The 26,442-nt window shown below is 41.9% G+C and overlaps 1 protein-coding gene across 1 annotated transcript in view; it reads left to right on the top strand.

Annotated features, from left to right (window-relative positions):
- LOC124110377 (UDP-glucose:glycoprotein glucosyltransferase 1-like) overlaps positions 1-26,442 on the top strand; it is a 77,214-nt gene that overhangs the window by 43,953 nt on the left and 6,819 nt on the right. Inside the window, exons 17-33 of the mRNA XM_048391288.1 lie at positions 1,347-1,475; positions 3,057-3,221; positions 3,479-3,602; positions 3,759-3,857; positions 3,954-4,048; positions 10,245-10,448; positions 10,702-10,833; positions 11,082-11,212; positions 11,510-11,605; positions 11,723-11,905; positions 12,362-12,551; positions 18,292-18,343; positions 18,733-18,839; positions 19,871-19,956; positions 20,083-20,167; positions 22,628-22,710; positions 26,146-26,238. Coding sequence (XP_048247245.1) covers positions 1,347-1,475; positions 3,057-3,221; positions 3,479-3,602; positions 3,759-3,857; positions 3,954-4,048; positions 10,245-10,448; positions 10,702-10,833; positions 11,082-11,212; positions 11,510-11,605; positions 11,723-11,905; positions 12,362-12,551; positions 18,292-18,343; positions 18,733-18,839; positions 19,871-19,956; positions 20,083-20,167; positions 22,628-22,710; positions 26,146-26,238 — 2,054 coding nt within the window. The remainder of the gene's footprint in view (positions 1-1,346; positions 1,476-3,056; positions 3,222-3,478; positions 3,603-3,758; positions 3,858-3,953; positions 4,049-10,244; positions 10,449-10,701; positions 10,834-11,081; positions 11,213-11,509; positions 11,606-11,722; positions 11,906-12,361; positions 12,552-18,291; positions 18,344-18,732; positions 18,840-19,870; positions 19,957-20,082; positions 20,168-22,627; positions 22,711-26,145; positions 26,239-26,442) is intronic.

Here is a 26,442-nt window from a genome sequence, read left to right as displayed (position 1 = left end):
GTGCTTGGTGTTGTAGGTGTATGAGAAGATGGGCAGTATTCTATTACTTGGTGTTGAAGGTGTATGAGAAGATAGGCAGTATTGTAGTGCTTGGTGTTGAAGGTGTATGAGAAGATGGGCAGTATTGTAGTGCTTGGTGTTGTAGGTGTATGAGAAGATGGGCAGTTGTGTAGTACTTGGTGTTGAAGGTGTATGAGAAGATGGGCAGTATTGTAGTACTTGGTGTTGTAGGTGTATGAGAAGATGGGAAGTACTGTAGTACTTGGTGTTGAAGGTGTATGAGAAGATAGGCAGTATTGTAGTGCTTGGTGTTGAAGGTGTATGAGAAGATGGGCAGTATTCTAATACTAGGTGTTGAAGGTGTATGAGAAGATAGGCAGTATTGTAGTGCTTGGTGTTGAAGGTGTATGAGAAGATGGGCAGTATTGTAGTACTTGGTGTTGCAGGTGTATGAGAAGATGGGCACTATTGTAGTGCTTGGTGTTGTAGGTGTATGAGAAGATGGGCAGTAGTGTAGTACTTGGTGTTGAAGGTGTATGGGAAGATAGGCAGTATTGTAGTACTTGGTGTTGTAGGTGTATGAGAAGATGGGCAGTACTGTAGTACTTGGTGTTGAAGGTGTATGAGAAGATGGGCAGTATTGTAGTACTTGGTGTTGAAGGTGTATGAGAAGATGGGCAGTATTCTAATACTTGGTGTTGAAGGTGTATGAGAAGATGGGCAGTATTGTAGTACTTGGTGTTGTAGGTGTATGAGAAGATGGGCAGTATTGTAGTTCTTGGTGTTGTAGGTGTATGAGAAGATGGGCAGTATTGTGGTACTTGGTGTTGAAGGTGTATGAGAAGATGAGCAGTATTGTAGTACTTGGCGTTGAAGGTGTATGAGAAGATGGGCAGTATTCTAATACTTGGTGTTGTAGGTGTATGAGAAGAAGGCAAGTATTGTAGTACTTGGTGTTGAAGGTGTATGAGAAGATGAGCAGTATTGTAGTACTTGGCGTTGAAGGTGTATGAGAAGATGGGCAGTATTCTAATACTTGGTGTTGTAGGTGTATGAGAAGATGGGCAGTATTGTAGTACTTGGTGTTGTAGGTGTATGAGAAGGCCAGTATTGTAGTACTTGGTGTTGAAGGTGTATGAGAAGATAAGCAGTATTGTAGTACTTGGTGTTGAAGGTGTATGAGAAGATGGCCAGTATTCTAATACTTGGTGTTGTAGGTGTATGAGAAGATGGGCAGTATTGTAGTACTTGGTGTTGAAGGTGTATGAGAATATGGGCAGTATGGTAGTACTTGGTGTTGTAGGTGTATGAGAATATCGGCAATATTCTGGTACTTGGTGTTGAAGGTGTATGAGAAGATCGGCACAGGTGAAGTCACGGCAGAGGCTGTGATTGCAGAGTTCTCTGTCCAGTACCCGGGGGAAGACAAGGAACTGGTGTTTGGGGATGACACCGACTATAATGACGTGAGGAAGGTTGGTGCTGCACTTACATATCTTGTGTGACATGTTACAGTAGGACATGGATAGAGCGAACAAACGAATACAATGAACTGTTACAAAATCCCTAATTTATCTCCTCTATGTTATCATATAAAATGTTAGTATATAACAAACTCTCTACAGCAAACTAACATATATAGTGAACTGATATCTAATCCCCGACAAGCCCAAATACCACTAATTAGTGACATGTCTGAACTGAGAAATCTCACTGACAGTTGGCTATACGCAATCAGCTTAGAATCAACAGTCAGGGGTGAAGATTTAACCTTGTTAATAATGCTTTATGTTAATCTTACCTGTAATTAGACTAACCCTACCTGTAAAACAAACAAATAAACATCACTAGATTGTGTCAAAGTGTCAGTTCACTTGCGCTTGCTACAATGGCAGGCAGTAGTAAGAGGAGCGCTATCAGTCTAGATACAAAATTTATCATCATAAATGCTAAAGTAGACACAATTTATGGATAACAACTTCTTTAATACTGTATTCATCCTGATGCCCTTGTCAAGCAACTTCTAAGTAATGCCTATCAAACAATTTTATCCTAAATGCTGTTGATGCAGGCATAAAAGCGAAGAAAGACATTGCAATGGAATTCCAAAATACCAAAATCAACGTTGAGTACCATAATTACCGGTATCGTCTTGAAACACTCAAGATTCTCCTGAATACACAAAAGAGATGACATCATCAGATGTAATCTGGAAGGTAATTTAAGGTACCGACGTTTCCTACAATATCTGAAAAACTATTGGACCTACTCCAGTCAAAGTTGGTATGAGATTATTAAACAGTCATACATAACTGGATATTACATTTAAAGACAATCGGTGCATGAATAAAAAATCTGTCTATTTAGCTATCACTTTATTTCATCAACATCAAGACCTGTTCGTCACGGGTGGAACGAGCATTCATCATGTTCATTGTAACAGCCATCTGCATAATGCTACCCCTGCGTCACAGGGCCATATGACCCAGTTGAACCAATCAACTCAACCAAACTCAACTCGAAAGGTTGCACGGGAATCACGCATATTGAGACGCCCAACGCTAACGCTGTATACGTGCGTGCGTGATTCCCGTGCAACCTTTCGAGTTGAGTTGATTGGTAAGTTGATAAGAAACATGTACCCCAGATAGACAAGGAGAATGGATGAATATGAATTCAAGGCCATGATCTTATCTGTTTCCTTTCAGGCATGTGATATCTTGTCTATATCAGATTATCCCTGGTGCACTTGGTTAAGAGTAGGTCCTGTGCATTTATTGTGACACATGGAAGAAGTGATTTACCTCAACTTGTGTTCAGGTTTCGGTGACCTGGTTGATTGCATATCAGTGGCTGAGACATCGGTCAGGATATCAACCAGTGACGTGTATAAATATTTGTGGTGTAAAACAATACATAAACAATTCAGACTGTTATGATTCATCATTAACATAGTGTGTTTTGTATTCCACACATACCTGCAATATAGCCGTGTTTTCTGTTCCTCCCCCTCAGTAAGTGTTTGATGATCTTCATGTAATGATGTAATGTTACAGAGTGGGAATGAGTTTGTGGCCCACTCGGGGCTGAGTGGCTTCCCCCAGGTCCTGATGAACGGCAGCCCCTTGAAGAAGCAGTACTTGGCCCAGGACTCTTTCGAGGAGGGGGTGGTCAATGAGATACTGAAGGCCACGCCCTCTGTACAGAAGGCAGTGTATCATGTGAGTAGCTCACCTGGAGGGACTCCATGGTCAGAGCCATGTTTTGTGTTGTAAAAGTTTACCAACCAGCCAGTAACGTTACAAATATTTTATGATTTCATCAGTACTTTTGGTCATACTTGATACAGTTTTCATAGTAATTGTTTTGTGTTCTTTTGAAGAAGTACAGATTAATTATAAATAGTTGGTGTTTGCATGTAAGCTAGTGCATGCCATCATTGTCTCCTCCTTGTTGCTATGTTTGTGTCTGCCATCAGGGGGAGCTGTATGACAGCATGAACGTCCTGGACTGGCTGATGGAGAAAGATAATGTCCTCCCTCGCCTCAACTCCAGGATTCTCTCCACTGCTGCCAAATCTCTGGACCTTTCTGAGAATATAGGTGAGCAGCTCACTTGGCCTTCTTGTGTCAGGGTTTGATCCTTGCAGTATCAGCTCTTGTGAACCTAGGTTCCCTAAAGCCATTCATCCCAGCCTGTATTTGATGTGGGAAGGAAGTTTACCTGGATCTTTCATCATGGTCTGTGTTTCCTTTTAGACAGTGAAATCCTCCACGACACAGCTACTTTTAGCATGATGAATGCAAGAGATATGGCCTCCATTATGGCTGACAACATGAAGTACCTGACCCGCCGAGGTGAGTATCTGTGACCAGTGACTTTTGTAGATAGTTTGACTCTATGGGCCATCACCTCAGCATTGTTTATGAAAATGTTCCCCTGTGTGTTGACAGAGGAGGAAGCACTGCGGTCTGTCAGCATGTGGGTTGTGGCTGATCTGGAAACTACCCAAGGGAGGCAACTCATGTACAATGCCATCAAACATCTGGTGAGAGCAAACGTTTTTCTGAATTGTACTTCTGTTGTATGAAAAGATTAAGAGTGCTGTCTCTCTGTAAATTCTACTACGTGATTATAGCTTAGTGCTGTCTGTAGGTTCTACTACACAAGTCTATTGTATATCCATGCTGTCTCTCTGTACATTCTACTACATGATTGTAGCTTAGTGCTGTCTGTAGGTTCTACTACACAAGTCTATTGTATATCCATGCTGTCTCTCTCTACATTCTACTACGTGATTATAGCTTAGTGCTCTCTGTAGGTTCTACTACACAAGTCTATTGTATATCCATGCTGTCTCTCTCTACATTCTACTACATGATTATAGCTTAGTGCTGTCTGTAGGTTCTACTACACAAGTCTATTGTATATCCATGCTGTCTCTCTGTACATTCTACTACATGATTGTAGCTTAGTGCTGTCTGTAGGTTCTACTGCACAAGTCTATTGTATATCCATGCTGTCTCTCTGTACATTCTACTACATGATTATAGCTTAGTGCTGTCTGTAGGTTCTACTACACAAGTATATTGTATATCCATGCTGTCTCTCTGTACATTCTACTACATGATGAATGCTGAGTGCTGTCTGTAGGTTCTACTACACAAGTATATTGTATATCCATGCTGTCTCTCTGTACATTCTACTACATGATTATAGCTTAGTGCTGTCTGTAGGTTCTACTACACAAGTATATTGTATATCCATGCTGTCTCTCTGTACATTCTACTACATGATGAATGCTGAGTGCTGTCTGTGTATATCCATGCTGTCTCTCTGTACATTCTACTACATGATGAATGCTGAGTGCTGTCTGTGTATATCCATGCTGTCTCTCTACATTCTACTACATGATGAATGCTGAGTGCTGTCTGTGTATATCCATGCTGTCTCTGTACATTCTACTACATGATGAATGCTGAGTGCTGTCTGTGTATATCTGTGTGCTGTCTCTCTACATTCTACTACATGATGAATGCTGACTGCTGTCTGTGTATATCCATGCTGTCTCTCTGTACATTCTACTACATGATGAATGCTGAGTGCTGTCTGTGTATATCCATGCTGTCTCTGTACATTCTACTACATGATGAATGCTGAGTGCTGTCTGTGTATATCCATGCTGTCTCTCTACATTCTACTACATGATGACTGCTGAGTGCTGTCTGTGTATATCCATGCTGTCTCTCTGTACATTCTACTACATGATGAATGCTGAGTGCTGTCTGTGTATATCCATGCTGTCTCTATGTACATTCTACTACATGATGAATGCTGAGTGCTGTCTGTGTATATCCATGCTGTCTCTCTGTACATTCTACTACATGATGAATGCTGAGTGCTGTCTGTGTATATCCATGCTGTCTCTCTGTACATTCTACTACATGATGAATGCTGAGTGCTGTCTGTGTATATCCATGCTGTCTCTCTGTACATTCTACTACATGATGAATGCTGAGTGCTGTCTGTGTATATCCATGCTGTCTCTCTACATTCTACTACATGATGAATGCTGAGTGCTGTCTGTGTATATCCATGCTGTCTCTGTACATTCTACTACATTATGAATGCTGAGTGCTGTCTGTGTATATCTGTGTGCTGTCTCCCTACATTCTACTACATGATGAATGCTGAGTGCTGTCTGTGTATATCCATGCTGTCTCTCTGTACATTCTACTACATGATGAATGCTGAGTGCTGTCTGGGTATATCCATGCTGTCTCTGTACATTCTACTACATGATGAATGCTGAGTGCTGTCTGTGTATATCCATGCTGTCTCTCTACATTCTACTACATGATGACTGCTGAGTGCTGTCTGTGTATATCCATGCTGTCTCTCTGTACATTCTACTACATGATGAATGCTGAGTGCTGTCTGTGTATATCCATGCTGTCTCTATGTACATTCTACTACATGATGAATGCTGAGTGCTGTCTGTGTATATCCATGCTGTCTCTCTGTACATTCTACTACATGATGAATGCTGAGTGCTGTCTGTGTATATCCATGCTGTCTCTCTGTACATTCTACTACATGATGAATGCTGAGTGCTGTCTGTGTATATCCATGCTGTCTCTCTGTACATTCTACTACATGATGAATGCTGAGTGCTGTCTGTGTATATCCATGCTGTCTCTCTGTACATTCTACTACATGATTATAGCTTAGTGCTGTCTGTAGGTTCTACTACACAAGTATATTGTATATCCATGCTGTCTCCCTGTACATTCTACTACATGATGAATGCTGACTGCTGTCTGTGTATATCCATGCTGTCTCTCTGTACATTCTACTACATGATTATAGCTTAGTGCTGTCTGTAGGTTCTACTACACAAGTATATTGTATATCCATGCTGTCTCCCTGTACATTCTACTACATGATGAATGCTGAGTGCTGTCTGTGTATATCCATGCTGTCTCTCTGTACATTCTACTACATGATTATAGCTTAGTGCTGTCTGTAGGTTCTACTACACAAGTATATTGTATATCCATGCTGTCTCTCTGTACATTCTACTACATGATGAATGCTGAGTGCTGTCTGTGTATATCCATGCTGTCTCTCTGTACATTCTACTACATGATGAATGCTGAGTGCTGTCTGTGTATATCCATGCTGTCTCTCTGTACATTCTACTACATGATGAATGCTGAGTGCTGTCTGTGTATATCCATGCTGTCTCTCTGTACATTCTACTACATGATGAATGCTGAGTGCTGTCTGTGTATATCCATGCTGTCTCTCTACATTCTACTACATGATGAATGCTGAGTGCTGTCTGTGTATATCCATGCTGTCTCTGTACATTCTACTACATGATGAATGCTGAGTGCTGTCTGTGTATATCTGTGTGCTGTCTCTCTACATTCTACTACATGATGAATGCTGAGTGCTGTCTGTGTATATCCATGCTGTCTCTCTGTACATTCTACTACATGATGAATGCTGAGTGCTGTCTGGGTATATCCATGCTGTCTCTGTACATTCTACTACATGATGAATGCTGAGTGCTGTCTGTGTATATCCATGCTGTCTCTCTACATTCTACTACATGATGACTGCTGAGTGCTGTCTGTGTATATCCATGCTGTCTCTCTGTACATTCTACTACATGATGAATGCTGAGTGCTGTCTGTGTATATCCATGCTGTCTCTATGTACATTCTACTACATGATGAATGCTGAGTGCTGTCTGTGTATATCCATGATGTCTCTCTGTACATTCTACTACATGATGAATGCTAAGTGCTGTCTGTGTATATCCATGCTGTCTCTCTGTACATTCTACTACATGATGAATGCTGAGTGCTGTCTGTGTATATCCATGCTGTCTCTCTGTACATTCTACTACATGATGAATGCTGAGTGCTGTCTGTGTATATCCATGCTGTCTCTCTGTACATTCTACTACATGATGAATGCTGAGTGCTGTCTGTGTATATCCATGCTGTCTCTCTGTACATTCTACTACATGATGAATGCTGAGTGCTGTCTGTGTATATCCATGCTGTCTCTCTACATTCTACTACATGATGAATGCTGAGTGCTGTCTGTGTATATCCATGCTGTCTCTGTACATTCTACTACATGATGAATGCTGAGTGCTGTCTGTGTATATCTGTGTGCTGTCTCTCTACATTCTACTACATGATGACTGCTGAGTGCTGTCTGTGTATATCCATGCTGTCTCTCTGTACATTCTACTACATGATGAATGCTGAGTGCTGTCTGTGTATATCCATGCTGTCTCTATGTACATTCTACTACATGATGAATGCTGAGTGCTGTCTGTGTATATCCATGCTGTCTCTCTGTACATTCTACTACATGATGAATGCTGAGTGCTGTCTGTGTATATCCATGCTGTCTCTCTGTACATTCTACTACATGATGAATGCTGAGTGCTGTCTGTGTATATCCATGCTGTCTCTCTGTACATTCTACTACATGATGAATGCTGAGTGCTGTCTGTGTATATCCATGCTGTCTCTCTGTACATTCTACTACATGATTATAGCTTAGTGCTGTCTGTAGGTTCTACTACACAAGTATATTGTATATCCATGCTGTCTCCCTGTACATTCTACTACATGATGAATGCTGAGTGCTGTCTGTGTATATCCATGCTGTCTCTCTGTACATTCTACTACATGATTATAGCTTAGTGCTGTCTGTAGGTTCTACTACACAAGTATATTGTATATCCATGCTGTCTCCCTGTACATTCTACTACATGATGAATGCTGAGTGCTGTCTGTGTATATCCATGCTGTCTCTCTGTACATTCTACTACATGATTATAGCTTAGTGCTGTCTGTAGGTTCTACTACACAAGTATATTGTATATCCATGCTGTCTCTCTGTACATTCTACTACATGATGAATGCTGAGTGCTGTCTGTGTATATCCATGCTGTCTCTCTGTACATTCTACTACATGATGAATGCTAAGTGCTGTCTGTGTATATCCATGCTGTCTCTCTGTACATTCTACTACATGATGAATGCTGAGTGCTGTCTGTGTATATCCATGCTGTCTCTCTGTACATTCTACTACATGATGAATGCTGAGTGCTGTCTGTGTATATCCATGCTGTCTCTGTACATTCTACTACATGATGAATGCTGAGTGCTGTCTGTGTATATCCATGCTGTCTCTCTGTACATTCTACTACATGATGAATGCTGAGTGCTGTCTGTGTATATCCATGCTGTCTCTCTGTACATTCTACTACATGATGAATGCTGAGTGCTGTCTGTGTATATCCATGCTGTCTCTCTGTACATTCTACTACATGATGAATGCTGAGTGCTGTCTGTGTATATCCATGCTGTCTCTATGTACATTCTACTACATGATGACTGCTGAGTGCTGTCTGTGTATATCCATGATGTCTCTCTGTACATTCTACTACATGATGAATGCTGAGTGCTGTCTGTGTATATCCATGCTGTCTCTCTGTACATTCTACTACATGATGAATGCTGAGTGCTGTCTGTGTATATCCATGATGTCTCTCTGTACATTCTACTACATGATGAATGCTGAGTGCTGTCTGTGTATATCCATGCTGTCTCTCTGTACATTCTACTACATGATGAATGCTGAGTGCTGTCTGTGTATATCCATGCTGTCTCTATGTACATTCTACTACATGATGAATGCTGAGTGCTGTCTGTGTATATCCATGCTGTCTCTCTGTACATTCTACTACATGATGAATGCTGAGTGCTGTCTGTGTATATCCATGCTGTCTCTCTGTACATTCTACTACATGATGAATGCTGAGTGCTGTCTGTGTATATCCATGCTGTCTCTGTACATTCTACTACATGATGAATGCTGACTGCTGTCTGTGTATATCCATGCTGTCTCTCTACATTCTACTACATGATGAATGCTGAGTGCTGTCTGTGTATATCCATGCTGTCTCTCTACATTCTACTACATGATGAATGCTGAGTGCTGTCTGTGTATATCCATGCTGTCTCTCTGTACATTCTACTACATGATGAATGCTGAGTGCTGTCTGTGTATATCTGTGTGCTGTCTCTCTACATTCTACTACATGATGAATGCTGAGTGCTGTCTGTGTATATCCATGCTGTCTCTCTCTACATTCTACTACATGATGAATGCTGAGTGCTGTCTGTGTATATCCATGCTGTCTCTATGTACATTCTACTACATGATGAATGCTGAGTGCTGTCTGTGTATATCCATGCTGTCTCTGTACATTCTACTACATGATGAATGCTGAGTGCTGTCTGTGTATATCTGTGTGCTGTCTCTCTACATTCTACTACATGATGAATGCTGAGTGCTGTCTGTGTATATCCATGCTGTCTCTCTGTACATTCTACTACATGATGAATGCTGAGTGCTGTCTGTGTATATCCATGCTGTCTCTCTGTACATTGCCATGTGTTGTGTAATCATAGTGTAGTTATGCCCTGTGGGTAAAGCACCAGGATTGCTACATGTTTAGAATGTGAGCTGAGCTCTGCTGGAGTGAAGGCTGCCTGGTTGTAGACCTGGTGGTTGTGTGTTGCTCTGGCAATGTGTTATTCTCATCAGCCACAAGTTTGTCCAATTATATATATATTCTGATGAAATAATTCACACACTGACTTTCATGAATCATGTTTACGTCAACTTCCTGTTTGTTATACATGTAGAAATCTTCTGCTGACATGCGTTTGAGCATGATCTTCAATCCATCATCGGCCAACCAGGACAACAACTTGAACAAGGCTGTGTACACCGCACTGACCACCCTGTCCGGGAACATAGCCAAGAGCTTCATCACCAAGCTGGTGAAGGAGGAGAATGTGATGGAGATGAAGGCCGGCACCAAGAAGCTGGTCGATCTCGAAGTTCATGTGAGCTCATGAATGATTGATTCAGATCAAATATGTTTTATTTCCAAAGCAAATGTATTGGATGTAAGTTGTAAGATGTTATTAATCTTGGTATCATGAAAGAAAGTAATACTTGCTCTCTGATACTTAGGACTCTACACTAGAGCTCAACACTTTGGTGTCTTAATACTGTTATAATAATTTGGTGCAACTTGATACTTGAATAGTGTGAGTGAGTGTTGTGTATACTGAACATGTTGTGCTCCGTGTTCAGGGGATGGACATGAAGACGTACCTAGCAGCCCTCAACAAACAGGGGGACACGTTTCTCAAGTCTCATCGAGCATTTGCCCAAAAGGTTCTGCTGTTTGAGGAAACAGCACGAGGTATCATCACCAATGGCAAGGTGAGACACTTCGTTTGTATATCATCTTTGATTTGTTGATATGGTTGCCTGATCAGGGAGACACCTTATCCAGAATATGAGGATTGTAGCAGATCTCTATGCTGTGGAGATTGCTCTCAGTCTTGTCATAGCAGAGGGAAACCTAGAATAAACATGATAAATGTGTTATCTTCAACGACAACAGCCCATTCTGTTTTTTCTCTATTTAAGCCTTGACATCGTATTGATGTGTATGCTAAATATGCCAGGTGATTGGTCCCTTGGATGATGGGGAAGACTTCCTGCCAGATGATGTTGGTCTCCTGGAGAAATACACATTGCAGCAGTCGGCTCGTAAAATCCGGGAGCAGATCCGTGGCCTGGGATATGATAATGACCAGTAAGATATTGCGAGTCTTGATAGCAAGTGCTTCAGTGGAAGAATGACACCCTTTCTGTTAAATCCAATTTGAGTACAGGGATTTAAATGAAATAATTCTATTAAAAAATATATTGAAGCCGAAAATGTTTATGAAAGAAGCTACCTGACGGATGTGTTCTTGCTTACACTGCTACGCCCTTTCGCTGGTATGACCGATCAGTACTTGATAATAGTTAGTCCTTCTCATCTGGCTGCTTTGATATGTAACAATGCTAACTTCAGCATGAAATCCTGAAATCATTTTCTCTGTACCAGGGGAAGTAACTTGCTCCTGAAGGTGGCGGCACTGTTGACTGCCAAGAGTCAGACTGAGGGCAGGAAGAAAGTCAGCTTCAAATCTGATGAATACAGGTAATAACTCTTGATAATGATGCTTGCCTGCAGTGACAGAAATGATTGTTGATGAGAAACAATAGAAATGGAAACAGTTTTTGTGTGTGATGTATTGTGAGTGTTGTTGTGTTGCAGTGTGTTGAAGATCCCAGCTGATGACTCCATCCCAGCCTTTGTTGTGGAGGTGGTTATGGACCCTGTGTCCAGGGAGGCCCAGAAGCTGTCTGCCATACTCCACGTCCTCAGGCAGAGCACCAACGTGGAGATCCGCCTCTACATGAACTGTAAGGACAAGCTGTCGGAGATGCCTCTCAAGAAGTAAGTACCAATTAATGAGCAGCTGGTCCCTGCAGGGTCGTCTCCATTGGCCTGTAGATGTTTAGTGGTTGAGTAGCGCCTACTGTTTCAGTAGTTCATTATGACAAAATCATCACACCACACCACTCTGACAACACATACAGCACAGAGATAGAAACTAACAGTTTTAGTCAACTAGTCCTTATTATGATAACATATAGTACCCCTTAAAAATGGCAAATTTCTAATACCTTTACTTGCCTATACTATTGGGCAGTTTGGGAAGGAAACCTCTCTGACAACATGTACTCTATAGATAACACTCCTAGGGATTAACATGGCAGACAAATTCAGGGAACACAAAAAACACCCTTAAGTGGTTGTCTCCATCTCCTTGTACTGAACACTCCCATTATATTACTGTTTGGTCCATGTCTTCAGTACTGTTTACTCAACATTGATGTGTGTTTATTTCAGCTACTATCGATATGTCCTTGACCCTGAGTTGACCTTCAAGGTTGATGGCACGTACTCCCGTGGTCCCGTGGGCCGGTTCACTGACATGCCTGAGAAGTCTCTGCTCACCCTCAACATGGATCCCCCCGAGAGTTGGCTGGTGGAGGCCGTCCGCTCGCCGTACGACCTGGACAACATCCTGCTGGAAGAGGTGAGAATATGCAGTGAAGCGTGTTTAGTTTAAACATTTTATTCATGTAAAGGCTTGGGCACAAGGTTAACACCACACAAGGATCACCCTGACCCATAGATTTACATGTGTGATTACTTACAAATGTAATATCACGTGATATATTGTTTAATGACAATGATTCACTATAACTCCATGGTTACACTACAAGTCAAATATGTTCACATTTCTTTCTGACTAAGCATGCACTCTTTCTGACTTGTATATGTTTTATTAAAGATAAAGCTTCAGTCAACTTCAGTGCATGCATTTTCAGATTGTTTTATACTTGTGTTAACTACCTGCTAGTCTAATTTTGTTTTGTATTGTAATGAATAGTCAAATTTTATGGTCACATACTTGTTTTAAACCTATCTCTGTGATAATCTAGTTCTTTTACTGTCCTTTACCGACAGGTTTCTTAGCCTAAATTTATTTAATTTGAATTCGTCATGATATTGCTGAAATATTGTCGAGGTGACTATAAATCTTAACTCATTCACTCTCTCACTCACTTCGATAAGGGCTCCCAAGAAGTTTCAGAATATAATATTTTATCAGAAATATAGCTTGACAAAGCAGTTACAATTCTTGATGCTTCAAGATGAAGTTTTCCACCCTGTCACTCGCTCTTTAATACAGCCATCCCAAACTTCACATACATTTTCAAAGTGTGGTCTTATAAACAGTTCATAAATTATCTTTTATGAAGGTTAATGTACAAAAAAGGACCGATTTGTGTTGAAATTGCTATTCATAGTAGTTTCAAAATATTCAATACAATTAGATAATATGCCTAGGTATGTTGAACAGTTTAGTTTCTCAGTTACCGATCCCTGTGGTACACTACATGTTGTAGCAGTATCACCAGGGGTCAAGTGGTTTTATGCAACCTGTGTTAGGTTTTATACCACCAGCTGGAGGTGAGAGGTTTAAGACCTAATTAGGGACGCATAAAAACACTTGTATCCTGAGTGATACTGCTACAATGAACTTATCATTTCGACATGTTTTAATCTGCCATTGTAAAAGAATTAAAACAAATTCAAATTTGATAGAAAACAGCTGTTTGATGGATCTGAGGCTAACTTGTGCTAATGTCACGGGACCTTCATTGACTTTGAAAAAGCGTGCAGCGTTTTGCTTTGACGCAGAGTATAACTGATTTATTATCCCGGTCAGTATGTGCAGCCTGTTTTTTTCATGGTGGGGTATAAGGGATTTATTCTCCTGCTGAGAAGTTTATTTCCCCCCCAAGGTTGGATACATTGTATTTTATCAAGATCATGTGAACCAAATCAGACTTCATCATTCTGACATGGAGTTTGATATGAGCATTTAACACTCCAGAATCAGACAGTGTGCCATTTAAAGAGAAAGATTGTTTGTGAGCTGTTGCATAATCAGCCAGCCTCTCTAGTAATTCATCCTTTAATATTCATTGTTTATACTGTAACATGTCTTTCTATATAAGCCCACCATGCCATATTCTTACCAAATGCTTTTGAAATTTGCAGAATACCATTAAAAAAACCTCATTGTTATCAGCTGTGTTGCACACTTGATAATATAATTCCACTAACTGCTGGATGGTCGAGTGAGCGGCTTCGAATCCTCTTTGGTATTTGTAAACATAGGAATTCTCATGAAAATAATTGTGCAACTGTTTGAACATAATTTGTTCAAAGTCATACCTATATAGTTAATCAAGGATGTTAGGATAGCACCTTTTGGATCACCTTGTTTGAAAAGTGGCATTACTTGAGCCAGTTTCTGATGACTTGGACGGGTAGGCATTCTCAATGACATATTGAATACCGGTAATATACATAAGACTTATATGCTACTGTTTTAATATTTTATTACTTATACAATCTGGGCCTGAAGCCTTATTTAGATAAGATAATAGATAATAGAGAATAGAGAATAGATAATATTATGTTTCATATTTTTTAACTTATCCTGTATTACTCCTTGATGAGATGTGTGAGGTCTTGCTGAAGGAGAAGTGGTTCGAACTGGTTGAGTGGCTAACCCTATCACACAGCTCACTGGGATCTCAGCCTAATCCATTGAATCCTTTGCGTGTTTTTGCAACTGTATTGTTTCTAGTGATTTATAACCTACTTACGGTTTGTCTCTTCATATATATCTTATGACTTCAACCATAGCATTAATATTTTATGCTTGTTCCAATTAGCCATTTTGAATTCATTGAATGGTCGCGCATGTTCGTATCATGCATTCTGTATTCTTTATAGTGCTTGGTACTTCAATTCATTGTTGTACCCTTGCAATATTATCATTATCAAAATGGTGTTTTTTTTCAGTTCTTTGTGTAAGCTTATTCTTCCTAAACCCGCATGGCTGTGATTGAGATTATAGCATACACAATTGGATTACACTCGGCTATCATTGCAGATACAGTGTAATAAGTCTGGGTGGGACCCTCATCGCTTGTGTCTCAACTGTACTACCTTGTGCTCCCAGGCTTCTAAGTGTAGAGATTTCCCCTACAGCCTTCTCGAAATACCTCAAGGTATCACAGAAACAGTGGACACAGCAGACCGGGAACGTTGATAAAAAAGATGTCAGATTATTTGAGCCTACTATACCCAACTACACCACTACACTACTTATGTCTTCGGTAGGGACTACGCAACCACCTCATCGCCTGTACAGATCCTGTCCTCTGACACCGATGTCTACCTTCCTTTCAACATTGATTTACTATGCCTCCTCTTCTACGATGACGCGTGGCATGACACCGACGTCCCTGATATCGTCCCTCTCCCAGACATACCAGTAGCGCTGCCACTTCAGGTGCCTATCGGTTTTGGACATGCAGCCTTCCATCCGGTGCCTTACATGAACCCTTCCATCCCGTGCCATGAACCCATCCTGGATTCCTCTGATGCAGACGATGATCCGTGTCTTGACCGTTCCCATGGTGGAGACCACAAGGCTTAGCACTGATGTGACGGAGGCCAACGACTGGGAACTTCCACCCCTAGTCATTCCAGCTGTCGAGCCTCCTGTAGGTGGGAGATTAGGACCCTACAGGCAGAATTGGGACATCCTTGGGGACCCATACATTGTCAACATGCTCCCTTTTGGAATTTCCTTGTCCCCGTGGCTATTTACATGCATCACCAAGCCGATAACTACCTTCCTCCATCTGAACTATGTCCAATTCAAGGCGGAAATCAGAGCTCACACCTTTGTTCAACCTCCAATTCACCTCTTCCCGAATGACCGAGATCTCCTCTGTACCCAGGGACAGGTGGCTCAGAATTCAACACCACCTACTCCCAGCACTTCACCAGCCTTGTACTCTTTGCCAATGGGAGGCGCTTCCGGGCCTACTCACGTCGGCGCAGGACTTGACCTCCAGAGAGAGGCTTCAACTGCGCCCTATATAGAAGTTCCTTGCTCCCTACATCAGCCACCAGGATCAGACTCCATCATGCTCCCGGACCACCTTAAACCACTTCTCCAAAGATGGATGGTGGAGTCGAACGTCTTAGACGGTGTCACCTTGACAGAGTTCACGATTCATTACACCTGTTCGTTGATGCTTCACTTCAAGACTTGGTCCAAGTCCTTCAGGGCAGTGGCACATCAACAACCTAGAACTAGAGGCTGTCATCCTGCCTCTCCCCACTGGAAGCAGGCACTTCACCACGCTCGGATCACCATATCCAAGGACTGCATCACTGTAGTATGGTGCCTCAGCAATCAGGGGATGATCCACTCCACCTCGCTCTTATGGCAGACGTTCCGGTTCTTCCAGCTACTTGATCAACTGGAGCTTCAGTTCCGAGTTTAACACATTCCAGGTTGCCACAACATCCTTGCTGACGCCCTCACCAGACAAAGTAGCTCAAACAGAGTGGAAAGTCCACGAAGACATCTTCAACACCCAACATCTACCTGCTTGCCATCAGCCAGAACTCCCAGCTTCGAACCTTCATATCTTCATACCTTCACAAGCTTTGGTTTTCGACGCCCTCAGTGTCCCCTGGGAAAGATTAAAAGCTTACACTTTTTCGCCTCCAGTACTCCTTCCCAGGGTCTTTCAAAAGATCGGGTCGACCTAGAGCCTCTCTTTTACTTTGATAGCTCCTTGGTGTCCTGAGAGGGGCTGGTTTGTGGATCTCAAGGAGATTTCCGCCATCGATCCCCCCCTGGAACTACCAGATTGGCCTGGTTCTTCGACAAAGAGCCCTAAGCGCCAAGGGTTACTTGGCAATGGTGGCAATGCAATCACCTTGGCGCATAGACCTTCTACCAGGGGCCTCTATATGACAAGAGGCACTTCTTTGGAAGATTCTGCAAGGTGAAACACCATGATCCCACCTCTGTGTCTCCCCAATTCTTGGCTGAATTCCAACTGTTTCTGCACAATAAGCATCGTCTGAAGGCCAGCACCATCACAACCTACCTTAACTCAGTCTTGGCCAATCCAGACGATCAGAAAGATGACTAAGATTCCAGAACTCCAAGGGTCATGCTTTTTTCATCTAGAAGACCAGCATGCCATGTTCAGATCCCCTGGCGTGTGATCTGAACGTGGTGCTTACCCTGCTGAGAGGCATGCCCTTTGAGCCACTCCACTCAGCGTCCTGCTCCAACCTTACCAAGAAGACAGTCTTCCTTATAGCTCTGGCTACAGCGGCACGGGTGAGCAAACTTCATGCACCAACTGTGTTAGATTTGAGCGCACAGTGCATGGAACCGTTCATCTTGGGCAGTACTGGGACTTGCAGATTATACATATCCAAGACTGCCAGGACAGCCGGACAGAGCCACTCAACCAGTTGGAACAACTTCTTCTTCAGCAAGACTTCACTCAGCTCTCTCCCTCTGCCAAGAAAAAGCAGTTAATTCATTAAGGAGTAATGCAGGACAAGTATACAAATATAAATAATATCTAGATTTTACTAGAACTGTTTATTCTCATGTGCTTAATGTTTTTCCTGTTTTCACATTTGTTTTCACCTCATCTTACTACCATTAACACATGGATAGATGGATGGATGGATGGATGAAAATAGGTGTTGCAAATTAGCTTTATCTAAATCTGTGTCATACCTATGATGTTTCTCCAGTGCATGTCCTGTGAAGATCCGGGCTAGAATAGGTCTTCAGCAACCCATGCCTGCCATAAAAGGTGACTATGCTTGTCATAAGAGGCGACTAACGGGATCAGGTGGTCAGGCCCGCTGACCTGGTTGATGCATGTCATCGTCCCCAATTGCGTGGATCGATGCTCATGTCAATCACTGGATTGTCTGGTCCAGATTCAATTATTTACAGACCGCCATCATATAGCTGGAATATTGCTGAGTGGGGCGTAAAACAACAAAAAACCAACCAACCTCCAGTGCCTATGTGACACAACAGCTGGATATAATGTAGCATGTGACCCTGTAAGATGATAACATGTTCCCCAAAAATATATAATAAAAACTAACAGTCCTTAGACTATGATTTTCAATGTTTGACGTGGTCAGTGTACCTTTTGTTGAAAAGGTTTCTATTTCAAGAGAGGTAATATTTTGTCTAACGGCACATAAAATGCTGGTATGTGGATGATTTTCCTGAATCTTGGTATCCATTTTCTTGGCCTGATTCACAAGTTTTCCCCAAGGAGCCACTATGCACCAAGCAGTATGCCTGATTACATGTGTCAGTGTGTGAACTCTGTGTTTGTTGCCAGGTCCATGATGGCGTGAAGGCTGATTTTGAATTGGAGTACATTCTACTGGAAGGTAGGACCTAAATGCTTTTAATACAACACTCATTGGTGTGAGATCTAATTTGAAGATAATTCATGTTGGAAAAACATATCTCCTAAAGTATAAATTGAAACAAACTCCCTTCTGTCTTGTAGGATAAAAGTTCCACATGTGGACTCTGGGTAAGAATTGATCCATAGACCCTATGCTGGTCGTAAGTGACAATTAAATGGAGTGGGTGGTCAGATTCAGAGACTCAGGTGATTGCACAGCATTGTTCCATGACTGTGGATTGTTGCTCATAATATAAATCACTGGTTTATGTATAGTGTGGTGTTATGAATAACTAAGAAAGAAAACAAAGCCATATAAGAGTATGTTTGCTGTACACTGCCACCATGTTGGTGTGATTGTCCCCCCAGGTCACTGCCATGACTCCTCCACCATGCAGCCACCAAGGGGCCTTCAGTTCACACTCGGAACCAACAGCACTCCCGCTGTCAAGGATACCATCGTCATGGCCAATCTGGTGATATATTTCTTTATGTTTCAGCTAGTTTTGTATGCCTGTTAAGCAAGCTTTAATTGAGAAATCATTAGTTAATATGACTGGAAACTAAGAAACTGATTACTATTCTCCTCATTTCAGTCATGCTGTTGTGACCAGTGTGCTACAAATGTAACACTGTTGGACCAAGTCCTCACAATGATGGACACTGTTGGACCAAGTCCTCACAATAATGGACACTGTTGTGACACTGTCAGACTGTCCTGACAATGTTGGCCACTGTTATGACACTGTCAGACTGTCCTGACAATGTTGGACCTAGTCCTCACAATGATGGACACTGTTGGACCAAGTCCTCACAATGATGGACATTGTTGGACCAAGTCCTCACAATGATGGACATTGTTGGACCAAGTCCTCACAATGATGGACACTGTTGGACCTAGTCCTCACAATGATGGACACTGTTGGACCAAGTCCTCTCATTGATGGACACAGTTGGACCAAGTCCTCTCATTGATGGACACTGTTGGACCAAGTCCTCACAATGATGGACATTGTTGGACCATGTCCTCGAAATGATGGACACTGTTAAACCAAGTCCTCACAATGATGGACACTGTTAAACCAAGTCCTCACAATGATGGACACTGTTGGACCAAGTCCTGACAATGTTGGACACTGTTGTGACACTGTTAGACTGTCCTGACAATGTTTGACACTGTTGTGACAGTGTTAGACTGTCCTGACAATGTTGGACCTAGTCCTCACAATGATGGACACTGTTGGACCAAGTCCTCACAATAATGGACACTGTTGTGACACTGTCAGACTGTCCTGACAATGTTGGCCACTGTTGTGACACTGTCAGACCGTCCTGACAATGTTGGACCTAGTCCTCACAATGATGGACACTGTTAAACCAAGTCCTCACAATGATGGACACTGTTAAACCAAGTCCTCACAATGATGGACACTGTTGTGACACTGTAAGACAAGTCCTGACAATGTTAGATGGTGTTGTGACTCTGTTGGACACTGTTGTGTTGTAGGGTTACTTTCAACTCAAGGCTAACCCAGGAGTGTGGCAGCTGCAGCTCAGAGAAGGGCGCTCCAGGGAAATCTACGACATCAACAGGTAGGGGAATGAAGATAGGACCGACCTGTGGCATATGCAGAAGTATCATCAGTGCAGGTACACAGTAACTTGTCTTTACCTGCCTGCCTGCCTTTGGTTGTCATTTTGCATATTTGACTGTTTCAGCCATGACTTCACAGACACTCCCAAAGGTTCTACTGATGTGGTGGTTGCCATAAGCAGCTTCAAGAGCAAGATCATCAGGGTCAAGGTGAGAACATGACAGGAAGTAGGATGTACTATAATGTACATTTGGGGTTTACCCTGAAAGAAAATAGGATATACTAGAATGCACATACAGGATTTGACCTGACAGAAAGTAGGATGTGCTAGAATGTACATACAAGATTTGCCTTTATAGAAAGTAGGATGTGCTAGAATGTACATGTTGGGTTTGCCCTGACAGAAAGTAGGATGTGGTAGAATGTACATACAAGATTTGCCCTGACAGAAAGTAGGATGTGCTAGAATATACATACAAGATTTGCCTTGACAGAAAGTAGGATGTGCTAGAATGTACATAAGGGATTTGACCTGACAGAAAGTAGGGTGTGCTAGAATGTACATACAGGGTTTGCCCTGACAGAAAGTAGGATGTGCTAGAATATACATACAAGATTTGCCCTGACAGAAAGTAGGATGTGCTAGAATGTACATAAGGGATTTGACCTGACAGAAAGTAGGGTGTGCTAGAAAGTACATACAGGATTTGACCTGACAGAAAGTAGGGTGTGCTAGAATGTACATACAGGGTTTGCCCTGACAGAAAGTAGGATGTGCTAGAATATACATACAAGATTTGCCCTGACAGAAAGTAGGATGTGCTAGAATGTACTTAAGAGATTTGACCTGACAGAAAGTAGGGTGTGCTAGAAAGTACATACAGGATTTGACCTGACAGGAAGTAGGACGTTCTAGAATGTACATACAGGGTTTGCCCTGACAGAAAGTAGGATGTGCTAGAAAGTACATACAGGATTTGACCTGACAGGAAGTAGGACGTTCTAGAATGTACATACAGGATTTGCCCTGACAGAAAGTAGGATGTGCTAGAATGTACATACAGGATTTGCCCTGACAGAAAGTAGGATGTGCTAGAATGTACATACAAGATTTGCCCTGACAGAAAGTAGGATGTGCTAGAATGTACATACAGGGTTTGTCCTGACAGAAAGTAGGATATGCTAGAATGTACATACAGGGTTTGCCCTGACAGGAAGTAGGATGTGCTAGAATATATATACAGGGTTTGCCCTGAAAGGCAGTAGGATGTGCTAGAATATACATACAAGATTTGCCCTGACAAGAAGTAGGACGTTCTAGAATATACATACAGGATTTGCCCTGACAGGAAGCAGGATGTGCTAGAATGTACATAGTATACAGGATTTGCCCTGAAAGAAAGTAGGGTGTGCTAGAATGTACATACAGGATTTGCCTTGACAGAAAGTAGGATGTGCTAGAATAAACACACAAGATTTGCCCTGACAGAAGGTAGGATGTGCTAGAATATACATACAGGGTTTGCCCTGAAAGGAAGTAGGATGTGCTAGAATGTACATAGTATACAGGATTTGCCCTGACAAGAAGTAGGACGTTCTAGAATATACATACAAGATTTGCCCTGACAGAAAATAGGGTGTGCTAGAATATACATACAGGATTTGCCCTGAAAGAAAGTAGGGTGTGCTAGAATGTACATACAAGATTTGCCCTGACAGGAAGTAGGATGTGCTAGAATGTACATACAGGATTTGCCTTGACAGAAAGTAGGACGTTCTAGAATATACATACAAGATTTGCCCTGACAAGAAGTAGGACGTTCTAGAATATACATACAGGATTTGCCCTGACAGAAAGTAGGGTGTGCTAGAATGTACATACAGGAGTTGCCTTGACAGAAAGTAGGACGTTCTAGAATATACATACAAGATTTGCCCTGACAAGAAGTAGGACGTTCTAGAATATACATACAGGATTTGCCCTGAAAGAAAGTAGGGTGTGCTAGAATGTACATACAGGATTTGCCTTGACAGAAAGTAGGATGTGCTAGAATATACATACAAGATTTGCCCTGACAGAAAGTAGGATGTGCTAGAATATACATACAGGGTTTGCCCTGAAAGGAAGTAGGATGTGCTAGAATGTACATAGTATACAGGATTTGCCCTGACAAGAAGTAGGACGTTCTAGAATATACATACAAGATTTGCCCTGACAGAAAATAGGGTGTGCTAGAATGTACATACAGGATTTGCCCTGACAGAAAGTAGGGTGTGCTAGAATGTACATAGTATACAGGATTTGACCTGACAAGAAGTAGTACGTTCTAGAATATACATACAGGATTTGCCCTGACAGAAAATAGGGTGTGCTAGAATGTACATACAGGATTTGCCCTGACAGAAAATAGGGTGTGCTAGAATATACATACAGGATTTGCCCTGAAAGAAAGTAGGGTGTGCTAGAATGTACATACAAGATTTGCCCTGACAGGAAGTAGGATGTGCTAGAATGTACATACAGGATTTGCCTTGACAGAAAGTAGGATGTGCTAGAATGTACATACAAGATTTGCCCTGACAGGAAGTAGGATGTGCTAGAATGTACATACAGGATTTGCCCTGAAAGAAAGTAGGATGTGCTAGAATGTAGTGTTCTGTGCTGGCAGGTTTCGAAGAAGGCAGACAAGCAGAAGGAGCAGCTCCTGCAGGACTCGGATGAGGGCCAGGGATTGTGGGATTCCATTTCCAGGTTAGTGGCATCGTATGTCCTGAAGTAAGTACTGTGCTCCATTGGTGTATTTGTGTGTACACATAGAGGACTAGTGTGTTTCATCCCCAGCTGCCCTCTGATGCATGCTGGAGTAAGTAGCTGTACTCTCGTGCAGAGCGCTTTGTCTGTGTCGGACGTGTCCTTCATGTGTCTGCTCAACCTTTGATTGTATTGTGCAGATGGAAATGTTAACTTCAGGATACAGATTTAGAGCTTTCTTTGTCCTAATCTACAGGGTACATAGTCTACCCCTCATGTCAGGCAATAAACCCTTGCACACAATGTCATAAATGATACTTTACATACACCAAGCCTACAGTGAGCACACCATACCTGACACCCCTCGCATACAGTGGGCACACCATACCTTGCATCCCTAGCATACAGTGGGCACACCATACCTGACACCCCTTGCATACAGTGGACACCATACCTGACACCCCTAGCATACAGTGGGCACACCATACCTTGCATCTCTAGCATACAGTGGGCACACCATACCTGACACCCCCAGTATACAGTGGGCACACCAAATCTCACACCCCCAGTATACAGTGGACACACCATACCTGACACCCCTAGCATACACTGGACACACCATAACTGACACCCCAAGCCACACTCCGGCGCAGTGGTGACTCAGCATAACACCACTGCCACAGGCTAATTTGCATATCATGTGACCGGACTTTTCTCTTGTTTGTAAACAAACACGCTTTTCCAGAAATCAGTATAGAATGGACTAATGCATTTAGTTGGGGGCGCTTTACATATTGTTTTGTATAATTATATAGATATTCTACTGCGACAGTGACTTGCATGACAATATATATTTATACATCAAGGGACCGTATCGCTAGCTCTCCATTGGGCTTCGATGACAGCACGTGGAGCTGTACAACCAATGTAAACAAAGGATAACTACTGAAAAACAAGTAGATGTTCGTGTATTAGGATACTTTCTTAATGAACCGTAACCATTCTTTGACATTTGTTTATGAAAATGTGTAGACTTGTCAAACATGAAACGGATGAAAAGCATATGCAATATCTTGAATGGACTGTGAAAGATGTGACGAATCGTCACATGGCGCTGGCCTGTGGCAGAAGTACTATGCTGGCTGGCTGGGTAGGAGAGTGACCCCAAGCATACACTGGACACACCATACCTGACACCCCTAGCGTACAGTGGTCACACTATACCTGATACCCCTAGCATACGCTTGAAAAGTCCAGAACTGACATCTCTATCACACAGTGGTCAAAAGAATCCGGAAGTTTTCAAGATACTCGTTATATATTTCAGTGTGCTTATGCCATACTGTCTATAAAACTGTCTATGGGAGATTGGTTATTTTAAGCATGACTTGCTGATCATGTCCTTCCATCGTTCGTTAGACCTGGAACACTGTCTCATCTGTAAACATCCCATTATCAACTTTCCATAATTTGTACCAGTACACTGGGCCAGGCGTTTCTCCTGATGTGGATCAGCTCAGTTGAACTAGCTTTAGCTCATGTAGAGTTCTATTAACTGTCCATTCTGATGCCAAAGGACCCCCTGTTCTCCCAATTTTCAAACCAAGTTGTTTGGATGACCACATCATCTGTCATTAGTATATCATAAATGGTCCGATTTCCAAATACAAGCTGATGTGATGCATCACTGCCAGAGCTAAACTTCTTCAGATAATGACAAGTTTGCGGACCTGAGAAGCTGTCGTCTGCACATGTGTCATCACGTGACTCGCCCTAACAACAAGGGAGATTACCCTGCAGATGACCATGTGAAGAATGTTCATGGGACAAAACAGTGTTATACTAGAATATCATCCTTTTGTAAAGTATACCATTTATGTCCAGATTTATTAGCTCAATGCCTGTGGGTGCCTTTGATGTGCAGTCCTAAACCGCTAAGTTAAGGTTCATGAGTGGATGTTTGTATCTCATTAAATCTTCTCCCTTTTGTGAAGTTATTCATGATGTTCCGTTGGTCGATGATGCAAAATTAACAAAATTTATAAATTGGTTCTAAGGCATTTTGAATAATAGTGTGGGATGACAGCCTCATTTTAGTTTCTTTATTTGGTTGTGAATGACTGCAGTTATAAGACCAGAAATATTGACTGTTTATATAACTGGGTACACCAACAGATACAGCCACATAATAACAATGTGTGTGAGATGTATTACCAACCTGTAAGGAGGATCTCAGTGATCAAACTTAGACAGCATGCAAAAGACAGATGTGGTCAGTCAGGGTGTAGGTCAGGTTAGTATTTTGAACAAGGCCAATCAAGCTGGCTACCATACCCCACAGCTGACAATAGTTGAAGCTGAGGTTTAGAAATAGAGTTGATTAGAGAAAACTCCACACAGGTTAAGTTGATATTTTGCTGGAAGCAGAGCTGTAGTGGACACCAACTGTACAGGTTATTACATTTACACTGTGAAAGGTCACTACATCATTTACCACAATACATACAGATATGCAATATACAAAAAATACACATATATACAACACTGGCACTCTACTACCACCATGATGATAACATGAGTGTGTAAAGTAACTGTCTGCTATATTGGATCACATTATTTTTAGCATTTCACTGCCAAGGTCATGTGTCATGCGGAACCTTTTTTTATTTCCTTTTTTACACTGAAACATAATGTGTTGTGGGTGTACGTGATAAACACAACTGTTATTTTTAGCCTACAGTTGGTAGTTAAAGCGGTTGTTTCATGATAAATAACATTGAGGTACTTTTTTTTTTATACAAAGTAAAATTAATGAAAATTCCAACTGTAAGTCTAAGAACAGTAATTGATGACTGGTAAGGGTGCTGAATGTTGAGGTGTGGATGGGCCTGCTGCTTCACTTGTCTGCCCAGCTGGTGTGTGCTGCCGTGGGGAACTGCTTGTAGACATAGATATTTGTTCAAGTGTTGTCCGTACTGTCGTCTGTGTTGTGAACTTGAGAACCATGTGGATATATTGATTGTCAGTGGGGGGTCAATACCTTATAATCTATACCATGTGTACCTCATACCAGTCAGTGGGGGGAGGGGAGTCAATACTATGTGTACCTCACACCTGTCAGCGGGGGGTCAGTACTATGTGGATATATTTAATGTTGCAATTTTGCATGCTGTTATTAGGTGAGCAGTCAACCCTTTCTGTCTCCCTTTTGTCAACATTGAGAAATGTTTAAGGAATACACCTACAGTGGTTTGAAATTCCCACTGAGACATCATTGATATACTGTCTAATTTCCAATTAATGACTGATGTGATCAACTGCTTTGACCCCATTGCATATGTCAGTGTGAGCAATGTCATGTTTGGCCTGTTTGCTGTTTCTGAAGCATGATTCTGAAATCAGAACCAACACAGATTTCCTGTTTATTTCCTGCAGCTCATTCACTGGACAGAAGTCTGATGAAGATGAAGATGAGACGCTCAACATCTTCTCCCTGGCTTCTGGACATCTGTATGAGAGATTTTTGAGGTGGGTGGTTGTCTTAGCAACTGTTCAACACTAGAAGTGGTTGAGCATCAGCTGTACCTGTTTTACATCGTTCATGATGTGACATGTGTAACAAGTTAAAGTGGGTACCTCGGAAAAGTGCAGAATGTTTGCAGCTGGCTAGGCAGCTGAGGATTATTTAGCGTGACTATCAGACTTTGTCTGATGTCCTCTGCGAGTGCCTGA

The sequence above is a fragment of the Haliotis rufescens genome, unplaced genomic scaffold, assembly GCF_023055435.1.
Source record: "Haliotis rufescens isolate VD_foot unplaced genomic scaffold, xgHalRufe1.0.p SCAF_9, whole genome shotgun sequence".
Taxonomy (NCBI): domain Eukaryota; kingdom Metazoa; phylum Mollusca; class Gastropoda; order Lepetellida; family Haliotidae; genus Haliotis; species Haliotis rufescens.
The sequence above is the reverse complement of the archived record's forward strand: the minus strand, read 5'-3'. Positions and strand labels throughout refer to the sequence as shown.